This window comes from Pristis pectinata, chromosome 4, assembly GCF_009764475.1.
Source record: "Pristis pectinata isolate sPriPec2 chromosome 4, sPriPec2.1.pri, whole genome shotgun sequence".
Classification (NCBI taxonomy): domain Eukaryota; kingdom Metazoa; phylum Chordata; class Chondrichthyes; order Rhinopristiformes; family Pristidae; genus Pristis; species Pristis pectinata.
Window position 1 is genome coordinate 35261601 of NC_067408.1, and position 25110 is coordinate 35286710.

At 40.2% G+C, this 25110-nt stretch overlaps 1 protein-coding gene across 4 annotated transcripts in view; it reads right to left on the bottom strand.

Annotated features, from left to right (window-relative positions):
• The window catches only part of LOC127569290 (tetraspanin-17), a 73724-nt gene that overhangs the window by 25666 nt on the left and 22948 nt on the right, over positions 1–25110 (bottom strand). For 2 of the 4 annotated variants that reach the window (XM_052013793.1, XM_052013790.1), the window contains 4 exons: positions 21722–21769; positions 17048–17164; positions 16710–16771; positions 13835–15825 (listed from right to left, as the gene is read on the bottom strand). In XM_052013793.1, coding sequence (XP_051869753.1) covers positions 15759–15825; positions 16710–16771; positions 17048–17164; positions 21722–21769 — 294 coding nt within the window. In that variant the 3' untranslated portion in view covers positions 13835–15758. Of the gene's footprint in view, positions 1–13834; positions 15826–16537; positions 16772–17047; positions 17165–21721; positions 21770–25110 lie in introns of those variants that run through there. The other 2 variants (XM_052013792.1, XM_052013791.1) reach the window with 2 other exon arrangements.

A 25110-nucleotide genomic window follows, 5' to 3' on the forward strand; every position in this document is an offset into this window, starting at 1 on the left:
TATTCACAATCAGAATTGCATCATTCCACTCCCAGAAATGTGTCTTTACCTCCCCGAAGTAGGACCACTTAAAAATAAAACTTCCATTACCTCTATTATTGATGGAGTTCAACTTTGCCCTTTTTTAAAAATACTTCATTTAATGAAATTGACATAGCTGGCAACGAAAAGAATGTGAGAATATTATTTAAAAGCTAGATTAGCATTTATTTTTAAATGTTGTTGATGAAGAAAAGCTCCAATGGGTAGCATTATAATGAGTTGCAAACATGGCTCAGCAAACTTTGGATTATTTCTGTCCGATGTATACTTTCAACTCTCGAGCTATGTTATAATAGACGATTATTTATTTGGATCACGTCTTAATTTGAATGTCACTATATAACACTGTAGTTTTAAACTAGTGCCTTTTATACCCAGGAACAACCATCATGACACCTGAGGTGTCCAAAGTCCACACATGAAATCAGTATTTACAGGTATTTCCATCTGGTTTCAGCTGTTGAACACATGGCTTAGCTCACATCTTACAACGATGCATTGCACCTCAAGTACAAGAGAGTTGTTGGTGAGGTTACACCTTCACAAAGTGTTAATTGCAAATAAATTTTCTTCCATCTGCTAAATTCTAAATTTAGTTCTAGCAATTAACTAATTTACATCCATTGCAATTGGAATAGTTTAATTTTTTTTCAACCATTTTATATTTAGGTCATTCATGTACCGTACATCTTTTCAGTGGATGAAGAGAATTTATATTGGACCAATCATGCTGGTTCTGGTTCACTGTTTGGACTTACTGCCCATAGTCTCTACTCATTCAGACTCACCTTTTCCAAATGCAGAGGGTTGAATAAGGCAGCACAGGCTCCAAACAGTGAGCAGAGAAGCAGTGAATAACTGAGACTCACCCAAAAATGCCTTGCCACTTTTGACAGTTTGCTTCGTCAAAAGCTTTTGTACTGTTTTAAATACCTGATAGTCAGAGACAATTAAAAACTATTCAAATAATTTAATATTTTTTAGAAAAGATTAAAACTGTAAAATAAATGTAATTAAAAACATCTTAAAACACAAAAATAAAGTGTAATTTAAAATAATTCAAAAAGTGCCAATGTCAGTCAACCCTGGGGTAAAAGCTGAGGGGTCAGATATCAATGCTCACTGGCTGGACTGAATAGCGAGTCCAGGTGCATTACCTGACCAACAAACCACCAGCTGTCAGTCAGTTCAATTCAGCCCAGTATTCTGTGAAGTAATCATCCAATGATACTTTGAGTAGTGCAAGATGTATACCAGGGAGAATGCCAGTGATACAAAATTTAGAGGACTGGCCATCCAGTTCATACTTAAGTAGAAAGAGTGTGCATGAATGGACCTTTAATCCCATCAAATGGCTTAAATTATTTTCAAACTTAACATATGAAAAATTGAACTGGGTGAAGGGGGAAAGAAAGACAAAAAAAAGCAAAGGCTTTTGGCAATCTGTCATAACAGAATCTAGCAAAGTTCCAGCCCCATTACGTAAGGTTTAAATGGAAATACTAGAAAGTAGAAGTGAAACCAAATCCTCTCTTTCCCTGCCAACTCTTTAATCTTGTAACATTATATGTGAATTGCAGTGTACTGAAATATGGTAGCATTAACCATGTGCTTATTTAGATTGTAACAGAGGCAGCCGCTACTGTACAGTTTGCTTTTACAAGAAACATTAAAAATTCAAAATCTAACACTTCCCACTATAAATTACCTGATAGAAGTACAACTTTGATGCTTCCTGTGATGAAGTGATTCATTTGGCTATGTTTGCAACTAGTATGCATCACTCCTCAAAACTGTGGAATCCAACACAATTTCAAGATTCAATCTCACAATACTTCCTGTGCAGAAAGTTTAATAGGACTGAATTAAATCCAACATTTACTTAACTTTACCTTAATAACAAATGATTTATTTGATACCCAACTACCATAATAATTTGCATTCATTTAACACCTTATCACAATGTGTCCCAAGACACTTTGGGATAGGTCCCAATATAACCATTTTTCAGAATGTTAAGGATCCAAATGAATAATTATATATCTAACAAAGTACATAGATTCACTATGTAACAACAAGCCAATTAAAGTGCATCATCAGGTAATTATTATATATTTTGGACCAAGATAAATCTGAAATTCTGCAATATGTATTGGAAAATGAGAAGAACATGATTTACCACAAATATTTAATTTTACTAAATATAAGTAATTAAAATCTGCTTCAATATTGATTAAACCTTACAGCCTTTTACCCAATCACCCAAAATTCCCAGCATTAACTGTCACTTCAAAGTGACTTTATCCCAGTATTTGTGTAGCATTTACAAAGCAAAATAAAAGACAGCCTTCACAAAAGAAAAACACAAAAAAAACCAGAGTTTGTCAAAAGACTGCTTCTCACAGAAGCAAGTGATCCTTTAGAAATTCAGGGTTGAAATACTACAGAATTATTATTTGAAAAATAATGCACTAACTGGAGAATCTCTGATCAGCATCAGAATATTCTGGAGTTTTTTCTGCTGAATATATTCAGAGATACTAAAAAGTAGACAGCCAATAAGCTAAACAAGATCCTCAAATCAATCATTAACCTCTTACAGAGCACACACCTATTAGAGATCAGTATCTTCAATTCAAGAAAACCACAAAATAACTTCAATAATCTCAGCTAATGACTCATCTACCTTCTATAATTTGAGACAACCTTCCCTTTCAGAAACTCACCCAGCTACATTTTCTTTAAAAAAAAAGGATTTTGAAAAAAACAGACTTATTGGGATTAAAATTGCTGGAAAATACCTACATCATGTATATTGGGATTCCTTCAATGCAAGTGCCACAAGATTTAGGATTCCCAAGTAAACATAGTAGACAAACTCTCTGGCCACTCTTTACCAGCAATTCTCCAAATAGACTCCAAGATTGGACAATGCAGGGAAACCAGCAGTGAGGTACACAAATAGGTAATTCCCAAGTTGCTACATTGGGCAATATTCCAGCTGAGTTTGCCCCAAATTAAACCAGACACACAAACAACAAAACCATTTAGTTGAATGGAAAAAAAGGTTTACCAGTTTACATTGGGATGGCATAAAGCAGCACATCATTGCTGGAGGATTTGGAAATGTTCATACTTAACACTTGGCATAGTGGTGCAGCTAATAGTGCTGCTGCCTCTCAGTTCCAGCAATACAGCTTCACTCCTGACCTCCAGTGGTGTCCATATGGAGTTTGCACATTCTCACAGTGACCACCAGGTTTCTTCCAGTTGCTCTAGTTTCATCCCAAAAGGCAAATGGTTTGATAGGTTGATGTATTAATTGCCCAGCATAAATTCTCTCTAGTGTGTAGCTAAATAGGTGGAGGAGTAGGGAGTATCGAAGAAACAGGAAGGTTGCAGAGAGACTTAGATAGTTTAGGAGTATGGGTAAAGAAATGGCAGATGAGATTCAATGTTGAGAAATGTGATGTTGTACACTTTGGAAGAAGAAATAAATAGGCAGATTATTATCTAGAAGGAGAGAAAATTTGTAGAAGTGCAAAGGGACTTGGGGGTCCTCATGCAGGATACCCTAAAGGTTAACCACCAGGTCGGATCGGCGGTTAAAAAAAAAGCGAATGCTATGTTGGCATTCATTTCGAGAGGTATAACGCATAAAAGTAAGGAAGTTTTGATGAGGCTCTATGGAGCACTGATGAGGCCTCATTTGGAATACAGTGTGCAGTTTTGGGCCCCTTATCTTAGGAAGGATGTACTGATGTTGGAGAGGGTTCAGAAAAGATTTACGAGAATGATTCCCGGAATGAAAGGGCTTACATACGATGAGCGTTTGTCAGCTCTTGGACTGTACTCACTGGAGTACAGAGGAATGAGAGGGGACCTCATAGAAACATTTAGAATGTTGAAAGGACTGGACAGAGTAGATGTGGCTAAGCTGTTTCCCTTGGTGGGTGAGTCCAGGACTAGAGGGCACAGTCTTAGAATTAGAGAGTACCTGTTTAGAACAGAAAAGAGGAGAAATTTCTTTAGCCAGAGGGTAGTGAATTTATGGAATTCTTTGCCACATACAGCTGTGGAGGCACAATCATTGACAGCATTTAAGGAGATTGATAGATATCTAAGTAGTCAAGGTATCAAGGGATAGGGGGAAAAAGGCCAGGAATTGGGGCTAGATAGGAATAGTTTAGTTTACCTCATGGAGCAGACTCGATGGGCCGAATGGCCTACTTCTGCTCCTTTGTCTTGTGTTCTTGTGAGCTGAGTGGTAGGATCTGGAGAGAGTGGAAGGGAATGTGAGCAAAATAAAATGGGATTTGTGTAAATGGATGCTTGATGGTCAGTGCAAACTTGATGGGTTGAAGGGCCTGTTTCCCTGCTGTATGACTTTATGACAGGGTTAGTAGTGGTCTGGGACAGCTCAATGTGTTCAAATTAAATAATTAAAATAACTATTTATTTTATTTCAAAATTTAACTAAAAGGTAAATAATTAGAACAGTAAAATAAAGCAAAATTGTTTCCCCGCTGGCTTCTAAATCTGTTCTACAATCCTCAATGAAATCGTTTGAATCTCAGTAATTCCTGGACTTCCACAATTCAGTCCAGATGCAAAAGTCCAGGGTTTCTGTAATTTCAAGGCTGAAAAATCAGCAAATGTCAGCATGATCCAAACCTAACCATCTCAAATGCCACGAGTCCTCTAGTAAATCCCCAGTTCTCTTCTATATTTCAGTTTTTAATCTCTAGAGAGGAGACAAATCCAACTATGGTGACTACAGCAGGGACTTGTCATGTTCAACCAGTTCCACCAACAGCCAAATTGCAGTGTGTATTCCATCCATCTAGTGGCACAAGGAACACAATCTGCAATGTGGGTCAGTTCCAAGTGAAATGTAGAGAGTAGCACAGAACATTAAGATGCTGCCCTTTTTTTGATCTCTTAAAACTTTTGTCTTCATCAGTTGAGTGTGGAGAATCCTTCTCAAGTCCGGCTGCCTGCAGAAATGTCTCCATCTAATGTCTGTTACGTGATAGAATGCAAGTCATGACCTTAACAAATGGATCCACAACAGGTCTGCTCTCAGTACAGATTTTTCAAGCAAAGTTGTATCATTATCTCTTTTCTCAATTCTTCTCACTGTGGTGTTGCACCTTGCTCCCAATGGGCTAGTCACTGAAGTGGAGGTAACTTACAAGGCAAATGGACTTTGCTCTTTTAGACCTGTATTGTCTCAACTCCAGAACATGGGTCAACCCAACTTTAATTATTAACCTGCAGTATGTACAAGACACTTGTGTGTGCATGTTCAGAGGCCACACTCTAAATCAGTGACTCTTTCAACAAGAGAATGGGCCTTTCACTTAATATCTAACAAAGATCCTCAAATCAACCTGCCCCTGCATACTCCCTCCTTACCAGAGATTTGCATCTTTTCCAACCCTGGCAGTGAAGTCATTGTGGAGGATCAGATAGTCTCCCTCTGGATTGCAAACCAGGGTCTTTTCAAGACTGGAGTAGAAATCCTCCATGACCCAATCTGTACATTCCAGAACTTAGGTATATGGGCTAATAACCACAGCTGGGAAGCAGCCCTTGCACTGTGGAATCAAAATGGCTAGACTAGTTCATTTTTGAGAGCAAAGCTTCACCTATGTAGACAGTGTTCATTTTCCAGTTTGTCCTTCCAGCAGGTGGCATACCCACCACCATATGTTTGGCATCACCTCTTGTCCATTATGTCAATGTCAAAACATTTGAATTCCCAGGCTATAGCACTACAGCTTTCAGGGGTGTCCACAAGGGTTCTGACCTTCCTGTCCAGAACTTCAGATTAAGGAATGGAAAATGTCTGCACATGATTACTTTTATTGTGAGATTACCATTGAATGAGGTCTTGGCCTGGTGGCAGATTGGAGACCAGGATCTGCTGTCTGAACATTAACACATGCACACAAATATTTGCCTCCCTCAGATCCCCTCTTTCAAACCAATAAAGCTCCCTCTTTTTCACCTGCTACTTGACCTCCTCCTTCCATCCCTGGTCTAAGCACCTTCCTGCAAACTTGGTAATTAGCATATTCACCTGGATTAAATTCACCCACATCAATAAAACCATGCATAAAAGCTTTCAGCCAGATTTGTTGTACAACTCAGGCCATGAATGGAGATGCTTCGTCTTCAATCACTTCTATTGAAGAAAATTTTTCAGTGATCATTTGCCACAGTCATGAAATTTCTTTTTAAAAAATTTGCATTCTTCCCTTCTTAGTCTCAATGGTCCAGAATTGAGGGGCCATTAAACAGTTGACCTGCAGCTGAAAAACAAAATGTTTTATCCCATTATCTTCTTCCTGGTATAAATTTAATGGTGCCTTTGGCCCAAGACATTAAGCACTATGAACAAGCCTTATTGGCCTTTCAGAAGGTCTTTCCTTTGACATTGGGGAGCTCACAAAGGAATCTGTTAAGTTGGTGGGTGAAGTGGTTTGGAAACCATGGGGGAAATGGAGCACAGGAATGAACAAACAGGGAGTGGTGGGAGAGGGTTAGTTGTTGAGCTGAGCCAGAGATGACTGGGACATCAAGTTGGTCAGGGGTCGATTGATAGGAGTGGGTGGAGTAGAGAGGTAGTCATTTCAGGGAGACTGCATCAACAAGTCAGTAGTTTATAGTGTTGGAGGTGACGGGGTGGGGGAAGGATTACAAGAGTCCAGGAATATAATTATCCATTTCTCCCTGGGCTCAACACCCCAAATATATTCCTAGAGGTGACATGTACAAGGGAGGTTTAATCGCAACAAATTCCACTGGCCGCTTCATGCCCAGGCAGGTACCCTTTGGGTGATACCAAAACAGGCCTCAAATACAGCATCATTTCCTACTTCCACTACTGACAGCACAAACCACACATGGACAAAGATCCCAGATATGGCATTCAGGTGTGGGCTGCATGGCAATGAATGCCACTCCACATACAGACTCCTGCTCCTGTTGGTGCACCAGATACACAGAACCCAGAAGGAAAACTTATGAACCACCCAGCTCAGCTGGGCCCTGATTTTCCCCTCACCTTTTATTGTCACATTTTCAAGATTACTGAGCCTCACCATGTAAGTTTCTAGCAGTTTTCTGGATTGAATATGGCAGCAAGATTAGTTCCTTGACTTTCTCATTTTAAAATTAACTGAGCTGCATCTTGAACAAATCCAGAACTTAGACAAAAGCCTTTGTTCTATTGCATAAAAGATAATGAACAGATTTTATGCCATGGGATACCACATAAGAGAACGTATCTGGTTCTCACCTACCACCCCACCGCCTACACATCCAGCACAATATTCTTCACTTCTGTCAGCCATAATGTGATCCCACCACCAGCCACATCTTCCCCTCCCTACCACTTTCTGCAGGGATCAGGGTCTCCACAACTCCCTTGTCCACTCATCCCTCCCCAGGCACCTTCCCCTGTAACCATAGGTGTAACACCTGTCCCTAGATCTCCTCCCTCACCAACATCCAGGGCCCAAAACAGCCCTTCCAAGTGAGGCAGACATTCACATGCAAATCCTCCAGCCTTGTTGATTGCATCCAGAGCTCCCACCGTAGCCTCCTCTACGCTGGGGAAACCAAGTGCAAACTGGGTGACTGCTTTGCCAAGAACTTTCATTCTATCCGCCATGGCTGTTTGGAGCTCCCAGTTGCTAACCCTTTTAATTCTCCTCCTCATTCTCCCAACTGTTCTGTCTTCAGCCTCCTCCACTGCCAGGGTGAGGCTAAATGCAAAATAGAGGAACAGCATCCCATATTCCACATAGCTACTCTACAAGCCAACAGCATGAACAATGAATTCTCCAATTTCGGGTAAACTCCTCCACCACTGTCCTTTTTCTCTCTTCTCCTGATTTACCCAGTTCCTCCTACACTCGCCCCTGCCCCCATCACCCTCTTTCCTTTCCTCCACCTTCTCCATCTGCCAACCACCCACACATTCCTCCCACCAGTTCCCCTCTCCCATTGTTCCCATCTGCCCTCCCCACCTCCCTGAGATTCCGTGCTCCACCTTCCTCTCAGATTCCATTTTCAGCCCTTTGTTGCCTCCACCTATCACTATTTCCACTCTCCCCTTCTCCATCTGCCCATTAACCCCTCTACATCTGGATCCACCCATCACTTGCCAGCTCCTGCTCCACCCCTTCCCCTCACCCTTTTATAGTGGCTATCTCCCCTCTTTCAGTCCAGATGAAGCATCTCAACCCGAAATGTCAACTTCATTTCCCTCCACTGATACTGCTCGACCCACTGAGTTTTCCAGCATCGTTTTTTTTAACTCCAGATTCCAGATCTGCAGTTTCTTGTGTATCCCTAAATATTGTTACTGAACGGGTTATGATTAAAAATATTTAATCAACTGCTGCTTGCAGAGTTCAAAACTTAGTCTTTGAATGTAAACCGTTGAAAGATTCTGATTAGTAGACAAGGGAACTAGTTTCTACCTACCTTCAAAGTACCTCACAGGTTTCCAAATTCTAGGATTCAACTCCTGTTTATGTAATTTTACCTCTGGAGACAGGCATTATTCTTACATACATTGAGTTCCCTCAAAACCCGATGAAAACAAAATGTCTGTAGGGGAAGGGTAAACAAGAGAATAGTATTGAATTTAACAACTTCATCCGAGTCCTGTTTAGTGCAATGTACTCAGGCAAAAGATGAGGTGCTGTTCCTCAAGCTTCCTCTGGGCATTGTTGGGACAATGCAGGTTGAAGACACAAGGTCAGAATGGGAGTGGGAAGAATTAAAGTGACAGGCAACTTGGAGCTCAAGATTACCCTTGTGGACTGAATGGAGGTGTTCTGCAAGGTAGTCACCCAACCTCCATTTGCTTACTTCAATGCAGAGGAAACCACATTGAGTACCAGATGCAATGCATTAAATGATCCTTTTATGCCTGAATTTTCTCATGGGTCATTTTGCAAACCATTTGATCCTGCAATATAGAATTTAAAATGGGGTGGAAGTTGCATCACTTTGCCAGTGGCTTTAGCCTATTTCCAATTATTTTCTCTGCATGTGCCAAACCTGTAGATCCTGAAAATCTCTGACAATGCTGGATTAAAATACATGCTCAAGGTTATCACTGCCTTGTACAAGACTTCAGCTGTTGTTCATGCTGCTTGTAGATTTAGCAATGTCTCATATGTCTCAAAAGCTACCACGAATAATTGTAACAACCTTTCTCCTTGGTGTATGGCCTCATTTTTCCCTCCTGTCACCTCCTCTTGGACTTTAGCAATATAGTGCATTCAGGAATAGTTCCAGTCATACTAAAGTCAGCCAAACAGCTGAGTCTGCTCAGATCACTCAAGCTTGCCAACATATCTGGTATCATTACTGCAGTAATTAGAGAACCCTACTTTCTATTTCCTTCAACCAGTTCACTGTCCTGCTATTCTCCTCCCCACCCACCCCCCAAAGCAATACCTTAAATGCCCTGCCAATATACAAAAGTAAATAACAGAACAACAAAACATTTTAAGGTGGCAATACAACAACACTCTTAATCCAGTCCAGTCCAGACTTTGGTGGTGCTGGACTGGCAGATTCTTCCAGACTACTGGATGTTATTCCAATTAATGCACCAACACACTTCTGGTCCACTTTTATTTTATATACAAAGATGCTACACAGTAGTACAAATTTTCCAGTGAACCTGGCAAGTTTAAAAGGAACATGGGAAACAGGACACTAGTTTCAAGAGAGTGCAGGAATCAGCACCCAGTGAGCTAGATGCCAAAACATTAGGATTTTCAAACTATCAGACAGTGGATTTGAGTTTTATTGTAAAATCTCAACAGCTATGACACAGCAATGTATCAAATTCAAATGATTTGATGTGCAGTTCTTAAAGATACCTCTACATTGTATGCATTACCTCCATAATACTTCCATGGTGGGTGAACTTCCATTAGCTAGTATTCCCATGCTTCCATCCACACTGATAGTAATGCCACTCACTATTGTAGTATCAGCAAAATTATGCAGATTTCTATCTCCTACTGACATTCTAAGATACATCAGTCTTGGACAAAATATCCTGATGTAAATATCTCTAGAAATATACCTTTTCACAAGTGGCAGAATTGCAGCTTCGTTTTGTGTTACAATTACTAAGCCTCAATAGCAAAACAATGTTACAACAGACAGCTCTTCTACTTGGTACAGTCGCTTAATTTTTACCAATATATTTGTTAAAATTATCTTCTGAAAGCTAAATATTTTTGGCCTTGAAGTTTTGATGTTTATAATATGGGAATGATAAATCATTGGGGCCCGATTATCACTATAGCCTGACTTAACCACGTCTTAGTTTTGCTTTGAAAGATTTTGAATTTCAGAAAACAACTTGCTCAAAGTATCCAAGTATTCATTTTCTGTGTGTGGCTAATTTACGTTTATTCATCAAGTATATGCTCTGAGAACATAATCTGGATTTCTATCAACTTGCCAGTTTTTGTGGTGTGTACATTGCTTAAAACTGGATGTAAAATGTCTCCCTCTTCTGTCGAGATAGCAAGAATGTATCAAATATTGCTTAAGTTACATCTGTTAAGTTTATACATTGAGAAAAGGCATAACAAATGTTATTCCGAATTTGCTTCGCTTAGTTCCATAACAAGCAGCTCAGTGGTGCTAGTAGAGCCACTGCCTAACGGAGACCCAGGCTCAATCCTGACCTCAGGTGCTGTCTGCATGGTTTGCACATTCTCCTGGTGTCCACATGGGTTTCCTCCAGATGCTCAGGTTTCCTCCAGCATCCCAAAAGTTGTATGGGTTGGTAGGTTAATTGGCCACTGTAGATTACCCCTGGTGTTAGGTGACTAGTAAAGTCTGGTGGGGTGGGGGGGGAGGGGGGTTGATGGGAATGTGGGGAGAATAAAGAAAGGGGATCAGTGGTAGGATTAGTGAAAACAGGTGGTTAATGCTTAGCATGAGCTTGGAGGGCAGAAAGGCCTGTTTCCATGCTGTAATCAATGTTTTGTCAGGTAGAAGTAAATGCAGGTTGAGGCTGGAGAAACCTGGATAAATGTGCTCCTCAGCATCCTGCAATTTTTAATTGCAAGATTTTATTTCCTACACTACACCCTAAAAATTTTTAAGTATAACTAAAGTGTTAATTGGAGGATTTATATAATTTTATCTAATTCTAACGATGGCACAAAAATGACGAACATCATAAGCAGTGTAGAAACCTGAATGGATATTTGGTGGAGTGTAAGACCACAGCTGAGTTGGGAGCAAGCCTAGGCTGAGAAGAGGTCTGTCTGGTGGATAGTGGAGGGGAGACAGAGGTAGTTTACTTGACTGTTTAGCAGGTCTGGTCAAAACATTTTTCATTGTTTGCAAACAGTATTGTAAAAGCACTTACATCATGGATTCAATCCTTCTCATCTTTCTTCACTTGCTGAATTTCCTGAGCCATACAATCCCAAATAAATTTACTCACCACAGAAAATTTCCAGCTCAGAAGAATACCATGGGCACAATTTAATTATTCTTCCAGCTGATCTAGCACATGTGTACACAATCGATATAGACGATTTCCCTTTAATAGATTTATAATCAGTTGGCTTACAACTTCTGCAACCAAATGAATCCAAAACCACTACTTTGGTGAAACCAGACATACTCAAACAAACTGACCAGACTGTTCTGCTACCCAAACTCTACATTCATGGCACCCACACTAACCCATTTTGGGCACAGAAGGCTGACCAAACAAAGTGCCTACCCAAAAGACATTTCTCAAGGCAAAGCAAACCACATGCAGAAAGGAGGTCTGAAACTCTTGCAATCTTTCAATATTCAGCCAATATGCCTCTTTACTTTTGCTGCCAAAAATGTGCAATTTTGGCTTTTCCAATATAATCTTAAGTGATTGGGAAAAGGTCGAGCCAATCTAGATCCCTTTGTAGCACTCTTATGTCAACTTCACAACTTATTTTCCCAACTATCTTGGTATCAATAACCACGTTAGTAATCATACTTTTGATACCTTTATCCATTTAAATCATGAAGCCCAGTACCGATCCCTGTGGTTCACCACTGAATACATCTTGCTCACCAGAAAAATAACTTAATATCTACTCTTCATTTCCTGTTAGCAGTCTGATTTTCTATCCATGCTAATACAGTACCAACTTCTGAATGAGGTTTCACTTTCTACAATAACCTTCGATGGGGCACTTTATCAAATTCCTTCTGGAAATTTTAGCACTTTACATCCATTGGTTTCCCACCAGTCGCAGCTTTTTCTTAATAGAAATATAATAAATTGGTCGGAGAGTTTTGGTTTCACAAAGCTATACTTACCTTGCCTGATTACCTTAATTGTTATTTTTAAATGCCCTGCTTTAATAGCTTTAATAATACTTCCAACATTTTCCATATAAGGTTAAGTGAACTGCCCTGCAGTTACCCACTTTGTCTCCCTCCCTTTTTGATTCTGGGAATTTTATTATTATGGAATTGTTATTTTCAAATTAAATTAACCTTTCCATAATCTACAGAACTTTGGAAAATTAAAACCAATGCAATTATTTTGCTAATCACTTCTTTTAAGATCCGAGGATGAAGCCCATCAGATTTACCTTCCCAAATCTCAGTTATTCACAAGCTTACAATTCATCTGCATAGTCCAAGGCTTCAGTTTCAATGGCAAATGTCAAAACAATCTGTCCCTTTAGGAAATACCTCATCCAATTATCCTTTTTTGCATCTTCTATATACAAGTATACTGAAAGGCGAATTATTAAACAAAGAAATTCCAATAAAATTTTGACTTTCACTAGAGCAATATTTCACAAACATCAAACTGCATGCCCATAACCTTTAACAACATTTTCATTGTTATTTGCAATTGATTGCTGAGTGTTTGTGATTGTTAATACAGTTGGATTTTCCAAAAAATATTAATTCAAGTAAGTGCACATTCAATTTTTGTTTAGTCCATATAAAGGATGGATTTCCCAGTTATTTTTCTGAAATCAATTATCAGAAGCAAATTTGAGGTTTATTTCCACAATATAGCAAACAGTACTAACAGCAGCATGAATTCAAATGGGAAAGATGCGTTTTCAGAGGATATATTTCAAGTAAACTGCAAAAAGCTTGTAATCCAATGTGCCGAAGTTTCCAAAAAATAAAATGTTAAATACTGTGAACAAAAGTTTACCACTATGGACACAGGAAATGGCTTAAAAATACTCGAGTATAAAACACCAGGTATTAGTTAGAGAAGCAATGTCACGGCAGAGAAAAGATAAAACATAGAGACCAACCATGACTTCAGTGATTACAGTCACAAAGTCAAATCAAACTTGAATAGTATAACTAATCCAGGAAGGCCAGCTAATAGACTGTTCAAACACATTTACTGATAAATGATTGCAGGCATTATTTTTTGTTTGTAATTAGTCCATACAAAAGGCTCAGATTTGACCTTGGTGCAGCAAAAAAAGCAAAGTTTGCAAATTAATGTCAAACCATTTTTAAAATGGGCAATTGTCAAATGCAACAGAATTTAATTGACATCGTCAATATGTACAGTACTGTGGAATCATTTCAAATTGCTTGAGAAATATTTTTATTTTCTAATGAGAAATTACAAAAGGAAATCAATATTAAGCTGAAAGTTCTTTCATTTATATCTCTCAAAACCATGCTTTAACCACCTTTATGCCCATATTTTAAGTTTAACCAGACACATCAACAAAAGACAAATAGGTTGGTTGCCAATAAGACAAAGTAAATTATGACCACTTTATTGTAATCCTGAAATCTCAATGATCACACAAATAATGTACAATGCATGTTTACAACTATGATTTTCTGAAACTTTAATACTGTGCAAAAACAACATAACACAGCTTTTTTGTAAATCACACTTTGGGATCTACTCAAACCAGACAAACTTTGGAACAATTTATCCAGACGCTTCACACAAAATAAGAACGGACAACATGAACATTGGTTACAGAATTAATTTCTGTGAGAGAACAGACCAAAATCTTGTAGTATGACCAAATTATTAGAAATTTTCTAAAAGCATCAAAATTGAGCCATCACTTTGAGCAAAATGTTTAATTATTGTACATCACATGGAAATGCCCAAAGCAAATAGCAATAAAAAGATTACAACTGCATTGGATTCTGTTTACTGACTACAACTGAACCGAAGTTTACAAAGTCCTCTGCTAGTTATGAAAACATTTCATTATCCCAAAGTGGCACACATAAAAAACTACCATTCTAAGGCCATGATAAACTGGGTTCACTCAGACTACCAATTTTTTGACTCGTACCAATTAGAATGTACAATGAAAACAAGTTTGTAGAGAAAAAACAGACTGCATATAGCAGTTTGCTGCTTAGAAATGCAGCTATGCAATATTCCAATGGAACTCTGAGGCAGCTCTACCAAACTGCATTAACACTATTAACATCCAGTCAGATTACATTCTACGATGATTGTGAAAAGTGCAAGTATGTGGACTAATCTTGCAAAAGAGTAATGGCAATATTTTGCCACAGAATAGCAAGGAGAATGTTTTTGGTCTGACTTTGTGGTAGTCCAGCACCACAGATTTCTTGCAATATTGCTGTGATGCATACAAAACTGAACATTTACCATCATAAAAAGCCTTTTAAACAGTGGTTGTAAAGTAGAAATACCTTAAAAATGACACAACTCGGTTCAAAAACTGAAATGCATTGGCAAAAATGTATTTCCACTTATAATGCCTAACACTACTATTCTTGAAAAAATTTAATATGAATTTACATGACTAATTTTAGAAGTCAGCTATAACAAGCTTTAAACAAATCTTAAATAACAACAGGAAATGTATGGTGGATGCAACAGTGCATTTTTTACTTCATGTCAGAATAATAATTTATAGCAAAGTAAAATCATGTATCAAAGTGTTTTTTGAAATATTGTATTTACATTTAGACTAAGTTAATTGGATTTAATTTCTTTACTGGACTGCATAATGACTGAAATGTGTATCACCAAACAATGTAGAAATTATCCTTAAACATAGGATGCAATGGGACTGATCATGTGAAAGCAAAACAAATATGATATACAAATATGATCTAAAGACCTTATAAACATGCTGAAACAACAGCAATGGCATAACATTATTTTAACTCTCAGCACAAAGGATTGAGGAAATGCATATACAAATGATTTACAGGAGGTTGAGGTACACCCAAATTACTCAATTTCCTTTGTCAAAAAACAGCAGACAGGGCAAATTTCCTGTATTAATGCCAAATCTGGCTAGGTTTTAAATTTATACTGAAGATGTTAGGTGCATGGAGGCGATAGTTATCTTAAACACGTTGTGACCAATGTGCATGAATAGTTTGATGGATAAAAACATTAACTTTCATGCATAAAGGAATAAAACAACAGCAAAATAGTCAAAGACACACATTTTCTTCATGCCCTATTAATACTTCTTCAACACCTGCCCACACCAACAACCACCCCCCACACACCCCCAAGCTTTTTAAACAGATTTAGCTTTCCAACATTTACTCAGGAGAAATTTAGAAAATAGTCATAGCTTAACCAAATTCTGGCCTTATATACCAAAACTGAAAACTTCTAGTGGCAGCAACAAGAAGTTTTCTTGCGATTTAAAAGATCAGTTGTTCAAAGTAGCAGCAGACCAAAAGGCGTTTGTAGATTCATCACTTTGCAGTCTTGGGAGACTAAACACAACAGTGTAGTGTTCAATACCATGCTAAATAATTCACGGTAAAATTCCTGAGTAGATCAGTTTGCACCACCAATTTAAATGGCATTTTAGTGCAAACAATGTGTTAATGTTATTTAAAGAAACAAAGATACATTTACATATTTACCACCTATATATCTATTCTAACAAGCACTTGACACTCAACTTTCTCAGTCTTTCTTCCCAATATGCAAATTATGTCAGAACTTGAAATAATAAAAAACATCTGTAATAATCTAAGCTGGAGCATTGTCATGATAAACCACTCATTTTTTTCTATAACAAAGAGGCACAGTTTAAAAAAGTGTTGCCTTTTACGTTCACTGTTTGAATAACATATAAACTATTGTCAATCTGCATTCCATTAATCTAATCCTTTAGATCTGCATAGACTAATTATTGTCTTTTTTTTAAAATACTAATATAACAAAGACTTCAAAGTTTCTGCAATGTCATCAGGACTGGACTATTTAATAGCCCAAAATTTAGTTATTTTCAAGTGGGTCAGCAGATGTAGCAAATCATTTTTCCTCCCCTTAGAAAACATTTAAACCACACAATCTTTAACAGTAACAAACTTAATTTGTGGTAGTCTTTACACCAATGACAAGCAACTTTTTGAAATATCCATTAAAGGGAACTTGAACAATTTAGTTAAAATCATAAACTTAATTTTGCTTACTTACTGTCATTGTAAAAATCCAACTGCTTAATAGCAGCCACATGGTTTATATCCACAGGTCTTGTAGCATTAAGAGATTAACAAATACTCTACAGGTGACATTCATCCAATGTGCTTTTTACAAATGTGCTTTCAACAGTTCTGTCAAACATAATTAACTTTCAGTGAAATTTTACCAATTGGCTTTGACAGCTTTAATATCAGTGACCAGATTCTGTGCCAGGCAAATTCCAAATATCTGAAAAAAAAGGAAATAAACTTATGAATTTTAAACACATCTGTGATTCTATTAAGACTAAAAAACAATGATTTGACCAACATTCTATGATACATAAAGATATCCAAATTTATGTACACAAAGATGGAAAAACAAATGCTGAAAACACCCTCATACTGTCAAAATTATAAGCTGACATTTTCCTGCAATGCTAGATAACTGGTTCTATTCTTTTGTCCCTCATTTTTCCATAACAAATTTCTTTTGGATTTGGTATTTTCTATTTTATTTGCTTACCTGCAATAAAGCAATAGCAATGAAGATTCCAGCAACCACAATTAAGTTTTCCTGCAGCCACTTCTCAAACTGCCCAACACATCCTTTGGTATAAATATAATCTTGTTGATCTATTTCCTAAAACAATAAAGAATTTTATTTTCTGACTTTTACAATGCACCCCAAAGCTCAATTGCCTTTTGATGACAGTCCACTTCCCAGGTAATTAGAATAAGATTGAAAAGAATTAAATCGATACATTTTGCTCAATTTCTAACAGCTAAAAATGGCACTATTTTATATAATTGATATTTAGCCAGCTGGCATAGAGCACATTAGAAAGCACTATAAACATTACATTAAATTTCAATAAAATCCACCCTCACACATAAACAGCTAATAAAGCCTCAGTCTATTGGCAACATTTGATAATTCATACTACGGCAACTGCAAGTCTGTGATATTCTGAATAGAAGCTTCAAAACGTGAACATAATTTCAGGTAATTAGTGAATCAAAAAATGTAAATTTTGCAATTAACATTTATGTTGTTACATACTCTGTGCATGTTGAAAATGGGTTATCAATTTCCTTCGAAATCCTCTCAGCATACCCCCGCCACATGTGTGAATAGAGTGGAATGAAAAGGGAGGGAACAAGCCAGGACCCAATAAACAGAACATAGACTTTCCTGTTTGTTTTCAGGGGTTCAAATTCCTTAGCACTTTCCTAATATAAATTGTTGACAACTCAAAAGTCATGACTGAGGAACAGGTTTGTGGAATGGAAATTAGTGAAGAGTAAGTGCACACCAGAATAGAATCCAATATCGATAGTTAAACCATTTGCCTTTGGAATGTAATTATTTTACTTCTTTCTCTCATCTTCCACCCCTCCCCCCCCCCCCCACCAAAAAAACAAACAAATTTACGTTATTTCCGAAGTTCTGGTGCTTGTGGCTCTTTTCTCTCATGATGTAGCTACAATTAATAGAATGTGTGTGACACGAGTAAATAAGCAACATATGTAACTAAATTTTAGTAAATGGCATTTACGACTTGGAAGCACATCTGCCACTGACTTTTAAAGTACAAGAATAAAAATTGTTTTGATACAAATTGGGGAATTTCTTCTCTAAAATAGTTCAATTTTAAAGACAAATTAATTAAGGAAATTTTGCTGAGAATGTCTGGCACATTTTGAACAAGGCAAGATCCTACAGAGTCACAATTTAGATAGAGGCAAGTGATCGAATACACTGAAACCGAAAGCTTCAAGACTGAACCACGATGCAATAAATTCTGCACATTGCTGATGTGATTTTGTTTTAGGCCATACTGTACAGTCTTTGATTCATATTTATGCCTCAAATCAAATTTGAAATACTAATACATTGTACACTAATTTACATGCATCTGCTGGCACTTACGTTTTCTTTTATTCCAAATTGCAGCTGCATATTTAGTATAATGAATTTTACTGCATGCAAGTGTTATTAAAAAAACATGATACATTCCTTCAGTGGAAGGAAAGATAAAAGCTAGTGTATACAGCTGATAGAGATCCAAGTTTGTAGCTAATGCTGACTGGAAAGATCTGGGATTATTAAAACAAGTTTAAGGGTCTCATCCGATACTTGGCAATTTTCCTATAAAGGAAAAATCATTCAATCGTGCAATTTCATACAGGCAGCTACACAACACCTAGGAGAAGATCAACTTCAATGGCAGAAGAGAATAAAATGAGACGACTTGTTGCAAGCTGCTCTGCAGATCTACTCATTACTTCAAGTTTGCAGGTGATGCCACCGTAGTGGGCCATATCTCAAATAATGAGTTGGAGTACAGGAAGGAGATAGAGAGGTAAGTGACACGGTGTCATGACAACAACCTTTCCCTCAATGTCAGCAAAACAAAAGAGCTGGTCATTGACTTCAGGAAAGGGGGCGGTGCACATGCACCTGTCTACATCAATGGTGCTGAGAGCTTCAAGTTCCTTGAAGTGAACATCACCAATAGCCTGTCCTGGTCCAACCACGTAGACGCCACAGCCGAGAAAGCTCACCAGCACCTCTACTCCCTCAAGAGGCAGAAGAAATTTGGCATGTCCCCTTTAATGCTCACCAACTTTTATTGATGCACCATAGAAAGCATCCTATCTAGATGCATCATGGTTGGTATGGCAACTGCTGGGCCAGAACCACAAGAAACTGCAGAGTTGTGGACACAGCCCAGCACATCATGGAAACCAGCCTCCCCTCCATGGACTCTGATTATGCTGGCTGCTTCACCAAGGCAGCGAGAGGTATAGGCAAAGACCTCATTTTCTCTTCTCCCCTCTCCCATCAGGCAGAAGATACAGGAGCCTGAGGGCACATACCACCAGGCTCAAGGACAGCTTCTATCCCACTGTTATAAGACTATTGAACAGTTCCCTTATACAATGAGATGGACTCTTGACCTCACAATCTACCTTGTTATGACCTTACACCTTATTGTCTACCTGCACTTCATTTCCTCTGTAGCTGTGACACTTTACTCTGTATTCTGTTACTGCTTTTACCCTGTACTACCTCAATACACTATGCAATAAATTGATCTGTATGAAAGGCATGCAAGACAAGTTTTTCCCACTGTATCTCAGTACAACTGACAATAATAAACCAATACCATGAGAATTTTTTTTTAATCTGGAGAAAAAGTAAACTGAAGAAACGTTTTTCTCGTGATCAAATTCTAATAATTAAAATATAATCATACTATCCAATTACTGTGAATGGCCATACTGTTAATTCTGACATTTATAAAGATATCTTACATTGTAATATATCACTATTAAACAAGGGAAACTGTTCAAAGATAGCAAAATTACATTATCAAAATATGGCCCCTTTAATGATAAGATAAAATTGTAAAAGGTACTTGGGAAAACATTCTGTTCTTTTTTTCCCAAACTGTAAAAGGAAAGATTTCTACTTCTTCATCGATGCCCATTTCAGAAGGTCTCAAAAGTTCTTTGCAACCTTTGAAGCACAGTCACTGTTATAATGTAGGAAAAGTGGCAGGCAAGGTGCAGACCAGACACCTAAAGAATGCAACAATGATGAGTAAAAACACTGGCCCATGATATCAGGGAAAATTCTCCTGCTCTTCTTCAAAGAGTGTTTTTTTTAAAACCTCCTATGAAATAGTGGACATCAACTCTGTTTGACATCCAGTCTGAAAGACACGAGCTCTGAGTGCTGCACTACTCAGTAATGCAGTGGAGTACTGACCAAGAATTTAGTGATCAGCTCTCTGGATTATCACTTGTACTCAAACTTCTAAGAGACATAATCAACTGTAAATCCATTCCTTTAAAATTCTATTCCGTATTAGAATGGATGATGCAAATTGTTATTAATTTCTTCTGAAGTCTAGCATTGAGATAGAAAGAGTTTGGGACATGGTCATTTGGAGCACTGTGACCGCTCTTGCATCTGCAACTCCATGGATTTATCAAAATTTCCTCTCTACAGTCTACGAACAATTCAATATTAAAGCTTGGTCAGCATCCATCTAATTTTTAGTTGCACGTGCAATACAATAATACTTTGAACTCAACACTAGACTGGTAATACCAATCATAATTGTCCTGTGATGGCTCACCTGGGAAATAACCACAGATTTTTGATTAAAAGCAATGCGAAAGGCATTTTGAAACTATAGGGTCATAAAAATATAGCACCGAAACAGGCCTTTTGGCTCAACTGGTCCATGCCAACCACAGCATCCTCTCTGCTAGTCCCAGCTGCCCATATTCAGCCCATAACCCCAAGCTCCTCCCCTCCATGTACCTATCCAAATGCCTCAAATGTTGCAACTGTACCCGCCTCGACCACTTCCTCTGGCGGCTCATTCCAGGTATGCACTACCCTATGGGTAAAATTACCCCTCAGGTGTCTTTTAAATCTCTCCCCTCTCATCTTGTATCTGTGCCCTCTAGTTATGGACTCTCCAGCCCTGGAGAAAAGACCTTTACCATCTACCTTATACGTACCACTCATGATCTTATAAACTTGAGGTCATCCCTCATTCTTCTACACTCCAAGGAATAAAGATCCAGCCTGGCCAACGTCTCCCCATAACTCAGGCCCTCTGGTCCAGGCAGCATCCTTGTAAATCTCTGGACTAGAGATATAACCTGACTCATTCTTAAGGATAATGGATGTGCAAATTACAGATTGTTCATTTATCTAGTTTGCTTACAAGGAATAAAACCTGTACTCACAGGAGCACTTCCACAGTTCAGGTTTCAAAGTCTTTTTTTTAAGATGACTATACAAATAATGTAGAACAAAACAAACTTTTCATTGAAATGTGTCATTTCTTAAACATCTTGTGTAGTAATACTGTAAACATTATATTTTCGACACAATGTAATCCCTTTATTTCATTAGAAAGCTAGGAAGTCTCATTTGATTTAATGTTAATCTTTCACCAATACTAAGGAAATGAAAAACCGCAAAGGAGGATGAAACCTGAATTGCTTTGAAGAATATTTATACATTATGTACTGAGTCCAAAAAGTTCTTCCTGAAGCTAAAACAATGTAGACATCAGCTTCTCCAAATATCAAGAGGTGTTGTTTATTCAACTACAATAATAGAAAGAGCAAATTGTAACCCTTCAACAAGGAATGAATTATTTACACTTACCATTTTCAACCTGACATCATATCCACACTGTGTGTTAATGACATCCTCCTGCAAAAAAAAGGTAACATTTTGTAATCAAAGCAAAATATTTAGCTGGGATATTCCTGAAAGTGACTAGTTTGATACATCTATTCTAAAAGCTTGGTGATAAGTTCACCATAGCAGCACAGTCAGACTACAATATAATTATAGTAGCCCAAACCACATCGAAAGAGTGTTGAATGTAGTTTTCCTATAAAATGATGGCATTAATCTCAAATATTTGAATGTGGAATTTCCGGCAATGGCGCAACTCAAGTTATGCCAAAATTTACTGCAACCTTTGACAGCTTTGCCAGAATTTCCTGACAATCTTATTTACACTTAACATTTATACAAAAAAGGCACAAGGCAAATGTAATTAATTGCAAGCAGAGCTCTAATGGAAATGCCAAAATAAAAATTGCTTTAAAAATTGTCCTTGAGCACCAGTAATATGACTGGTAGCCACTTAAGAATAAATTTCCAACTGTAGCGGTTGCTACCGCGGAATAAAACAAGACTCTACTCGGAGGATTGCCAAACAGAACTGGTTTATTTTCCCGCCTTGTGCGGGCCCTTTAAGGGAGAAAAACTCCCGCCCAAAAAACCGGCAATGACGTAAGTCCTACGTCATCAGGACTTTCCCTCGCGCGGGTTCTCCCCGTCGCTCGGAAAGACGAGGCCCGCCGCCATCTTGGGCCTCGTCGCTCCGACGCCGCGCGACCCGACTGCAGAGCCGGTTCGCCCGACTAGACAGTGAGTCGCCACACAACCCCCCCCAGAACCGGCGAGACAGTCCCCAAGGTCCGTGGGCTGTGCCAGCTGCCGCTTAGGGGGGCGGCCTCTGCGTCGTGGCGTGGCAACCTCGACAGGCTGTTGCAGATCCAAATGGGCCGGTTTGAGGCGGTCTGCCGTGAAAACCTGTTCCCTGCCTCCAATGTCCAAAATAAAAGTGGATCCGTTATTCCGTATGACTCGGAACGGTCCCTCATATGGTCGTTGCAATGGCGCCCGAGGTGTGCCCCTGCGAACGAAAACAAACTTACAGTCCCGTAGTTCCTTGGGCTGGCAGGATGGGGCTTCACCGTGCCATGAGGTGGGAATTGGGGCCAAGGCGCCGAGCTTCTCGCGCAGTCTTTGTAGAACTGCTGGGGGTTGTTCCCCTTGGTCCTGAAGGGCAGGTATGAAATCCCCGGGGACAACTAGTGGCGCCCCGTATACAAGCTCAGCTGACGAAGTGCGGAGGTCGTCTTTGGGGGCAGTGCGTATGCCGAGCAGGACCCAAGGCAGCTCGTCAACCCAGTTAGGACCCTTCAGGCGGGCCATCAAGGCCGATTTTAGATGGCGGTGAAAACGTTCCACCAACCCGTTTGATTGAGGATGGTAGGCCGTGGTGGTGTGCAGCTGCGTCCCTAGCAGGTTCGCTAATGCAGCCCAGAGACTGGAAGTGAATTGGGTGCCTCTGTCTGAAGTGATGTGGGCCGGAACGCCAAAACGTTAGACCCAAGTTGTGAGCAGCGCTCGGGCGCAGGAATCAGTTGTGATGTCAGTCAGGGGGGTTGCCTCAGGCCACCTCGTGAACCGGTCCACGATGGTAAGGAGGTACCGGGCTCCTCTTGAAACCGGCAGAGGACCCACGAGGTCGACGTGTATGTGGTCGAACCTCCTACGGGTAGGCTCGAACTGCTGTGGTGGGACCTTGGTGTGTCGCTGGATTTTTGACGTCTGGCAGTGCAGACAAGTCCTGGCCCACTCACTGACCTGTTTGCGCAGGCCGTGCCAGACAAACTTGCTGGCGACCAGTCGGACAGTAGATCTGATGGATGGGTGCGCCAACCCATGTACCGAGTCAAAAACACGTCTCCGCCAGGCTGCAGGGACAATAGGGCGGGGCTGACCAGTCGCAACGTCGCAAAGTAGGGTCCGCTGACCTGGACCAACCAAGAAATCTCGGAGCTGCAGACCCGAGACTGCGGTTCTGTAGCTGGGCAGTTCGTCGTCGGCTTGCTGTGCGTCAGCCAGGGCCGTGTAGTCGACACCCAAGGATAGGTTGTGGATGGTTGGTCTGGAAAGTGCATCAGCAACGACATTATCCTTTCCGGAGACATGTTGGATGTCAGTTGTGAACTCGGAAATGTAGGATAAATGTCTCTGCTGACGAGCTGACCAGGGATCGGAGACTTTGGAGAAGGCAAAGGACAGAGGCTTATGATCGGTGAAAGGCCTGCCTTCTAGAAAGTATCGGAAATGCCGGACCGCCAGATACAGCGGTAGAAGTTCCCGATCAAAAGCGCTGTACTTCAGTTCGGGCGGTCTAAGGTGTTTGCTGAAAAATGCCAAGGGTTGCCAGCGGCCTTCGAGTAGCTGTTCCAGTACCCCACCCACCGCGGTGTTGGACGCGTCTACCGTGAGGGCAGTCGGGACGTCAGTCCTAGGGTGTACCAGCATCGTGGCGTCTGCCAGGGCGTCTTTGGCCTTAACGAAAGCAGCCGCAGCCTCGTCAGTCCAGGTGATGTCCTTGCCCTTACCAGCCAGCAGCGAGAACAGAGGGCGCATGATACGGGCTGCTGCAGGGATGAAACGATGGTAAAAGTTGACCATCCCAAGGAATTCCTGTAGGCCTTTGACTGTGTCGGGGCGGGCAAAATGGCGGATAGCATCCACCTTGGCGGGTAGGGGTGTTGCCCCGTCGCTGGTGATTTTGTGGCCGAGGAAATCGATAGAGTCAAGTCCGAATTGGCACTTGGACGGGTTAATCGTGAGGCCGAAATCGCGGAGGCGGGAATACAGCTGGCGGAGGTGGGAAAGGTGTTCCTGGCGGTTACGGCTGGCGATCAGTATGTCGTCCAAGTAAATGAACACGAAGTCCAGGTCTCGGCCTACCGCGTCCATCAGCCGCTGGAAGGTCTGCGCGGCGTTCTTAAGGCCGAACGGCATCCGAAGGAATTCGAACAGGCCGAATGGGGTGATAATCGCAGTTTTGGGGACGTCATCCGGATGGACCAGGATTTGGTGGTATCCCCTAACGAGGTCCACTTTGGAAAAGATGCGGGCCCCGTGTAAGTTCGCTGCGAAGTCCTGGATGTGAGGGATGGGATAGCGGTCCGGGGTGGTGGCGTCATTCAGCCTGCGGTAGTCGCCGCAGGGCCTCCACCCCCCGGTGGCTTTGGGGACCATGTGCAGGGGGGAGGCCCAGGGGCTGTCTGACCTGCGAACAATCCCCAGCTCCTCCATGTGATGGAACTCTTCCTTTGCCAGGCGGAGCTTGTCTGGAGGTAATCGTCGTGCTCGGGCATGAAGGGGTGGCCCTGTGGTAATGATGTGGTGTCGTACCCCATGTGCGGGCCGAGAATTTGTAAACGAAGGTG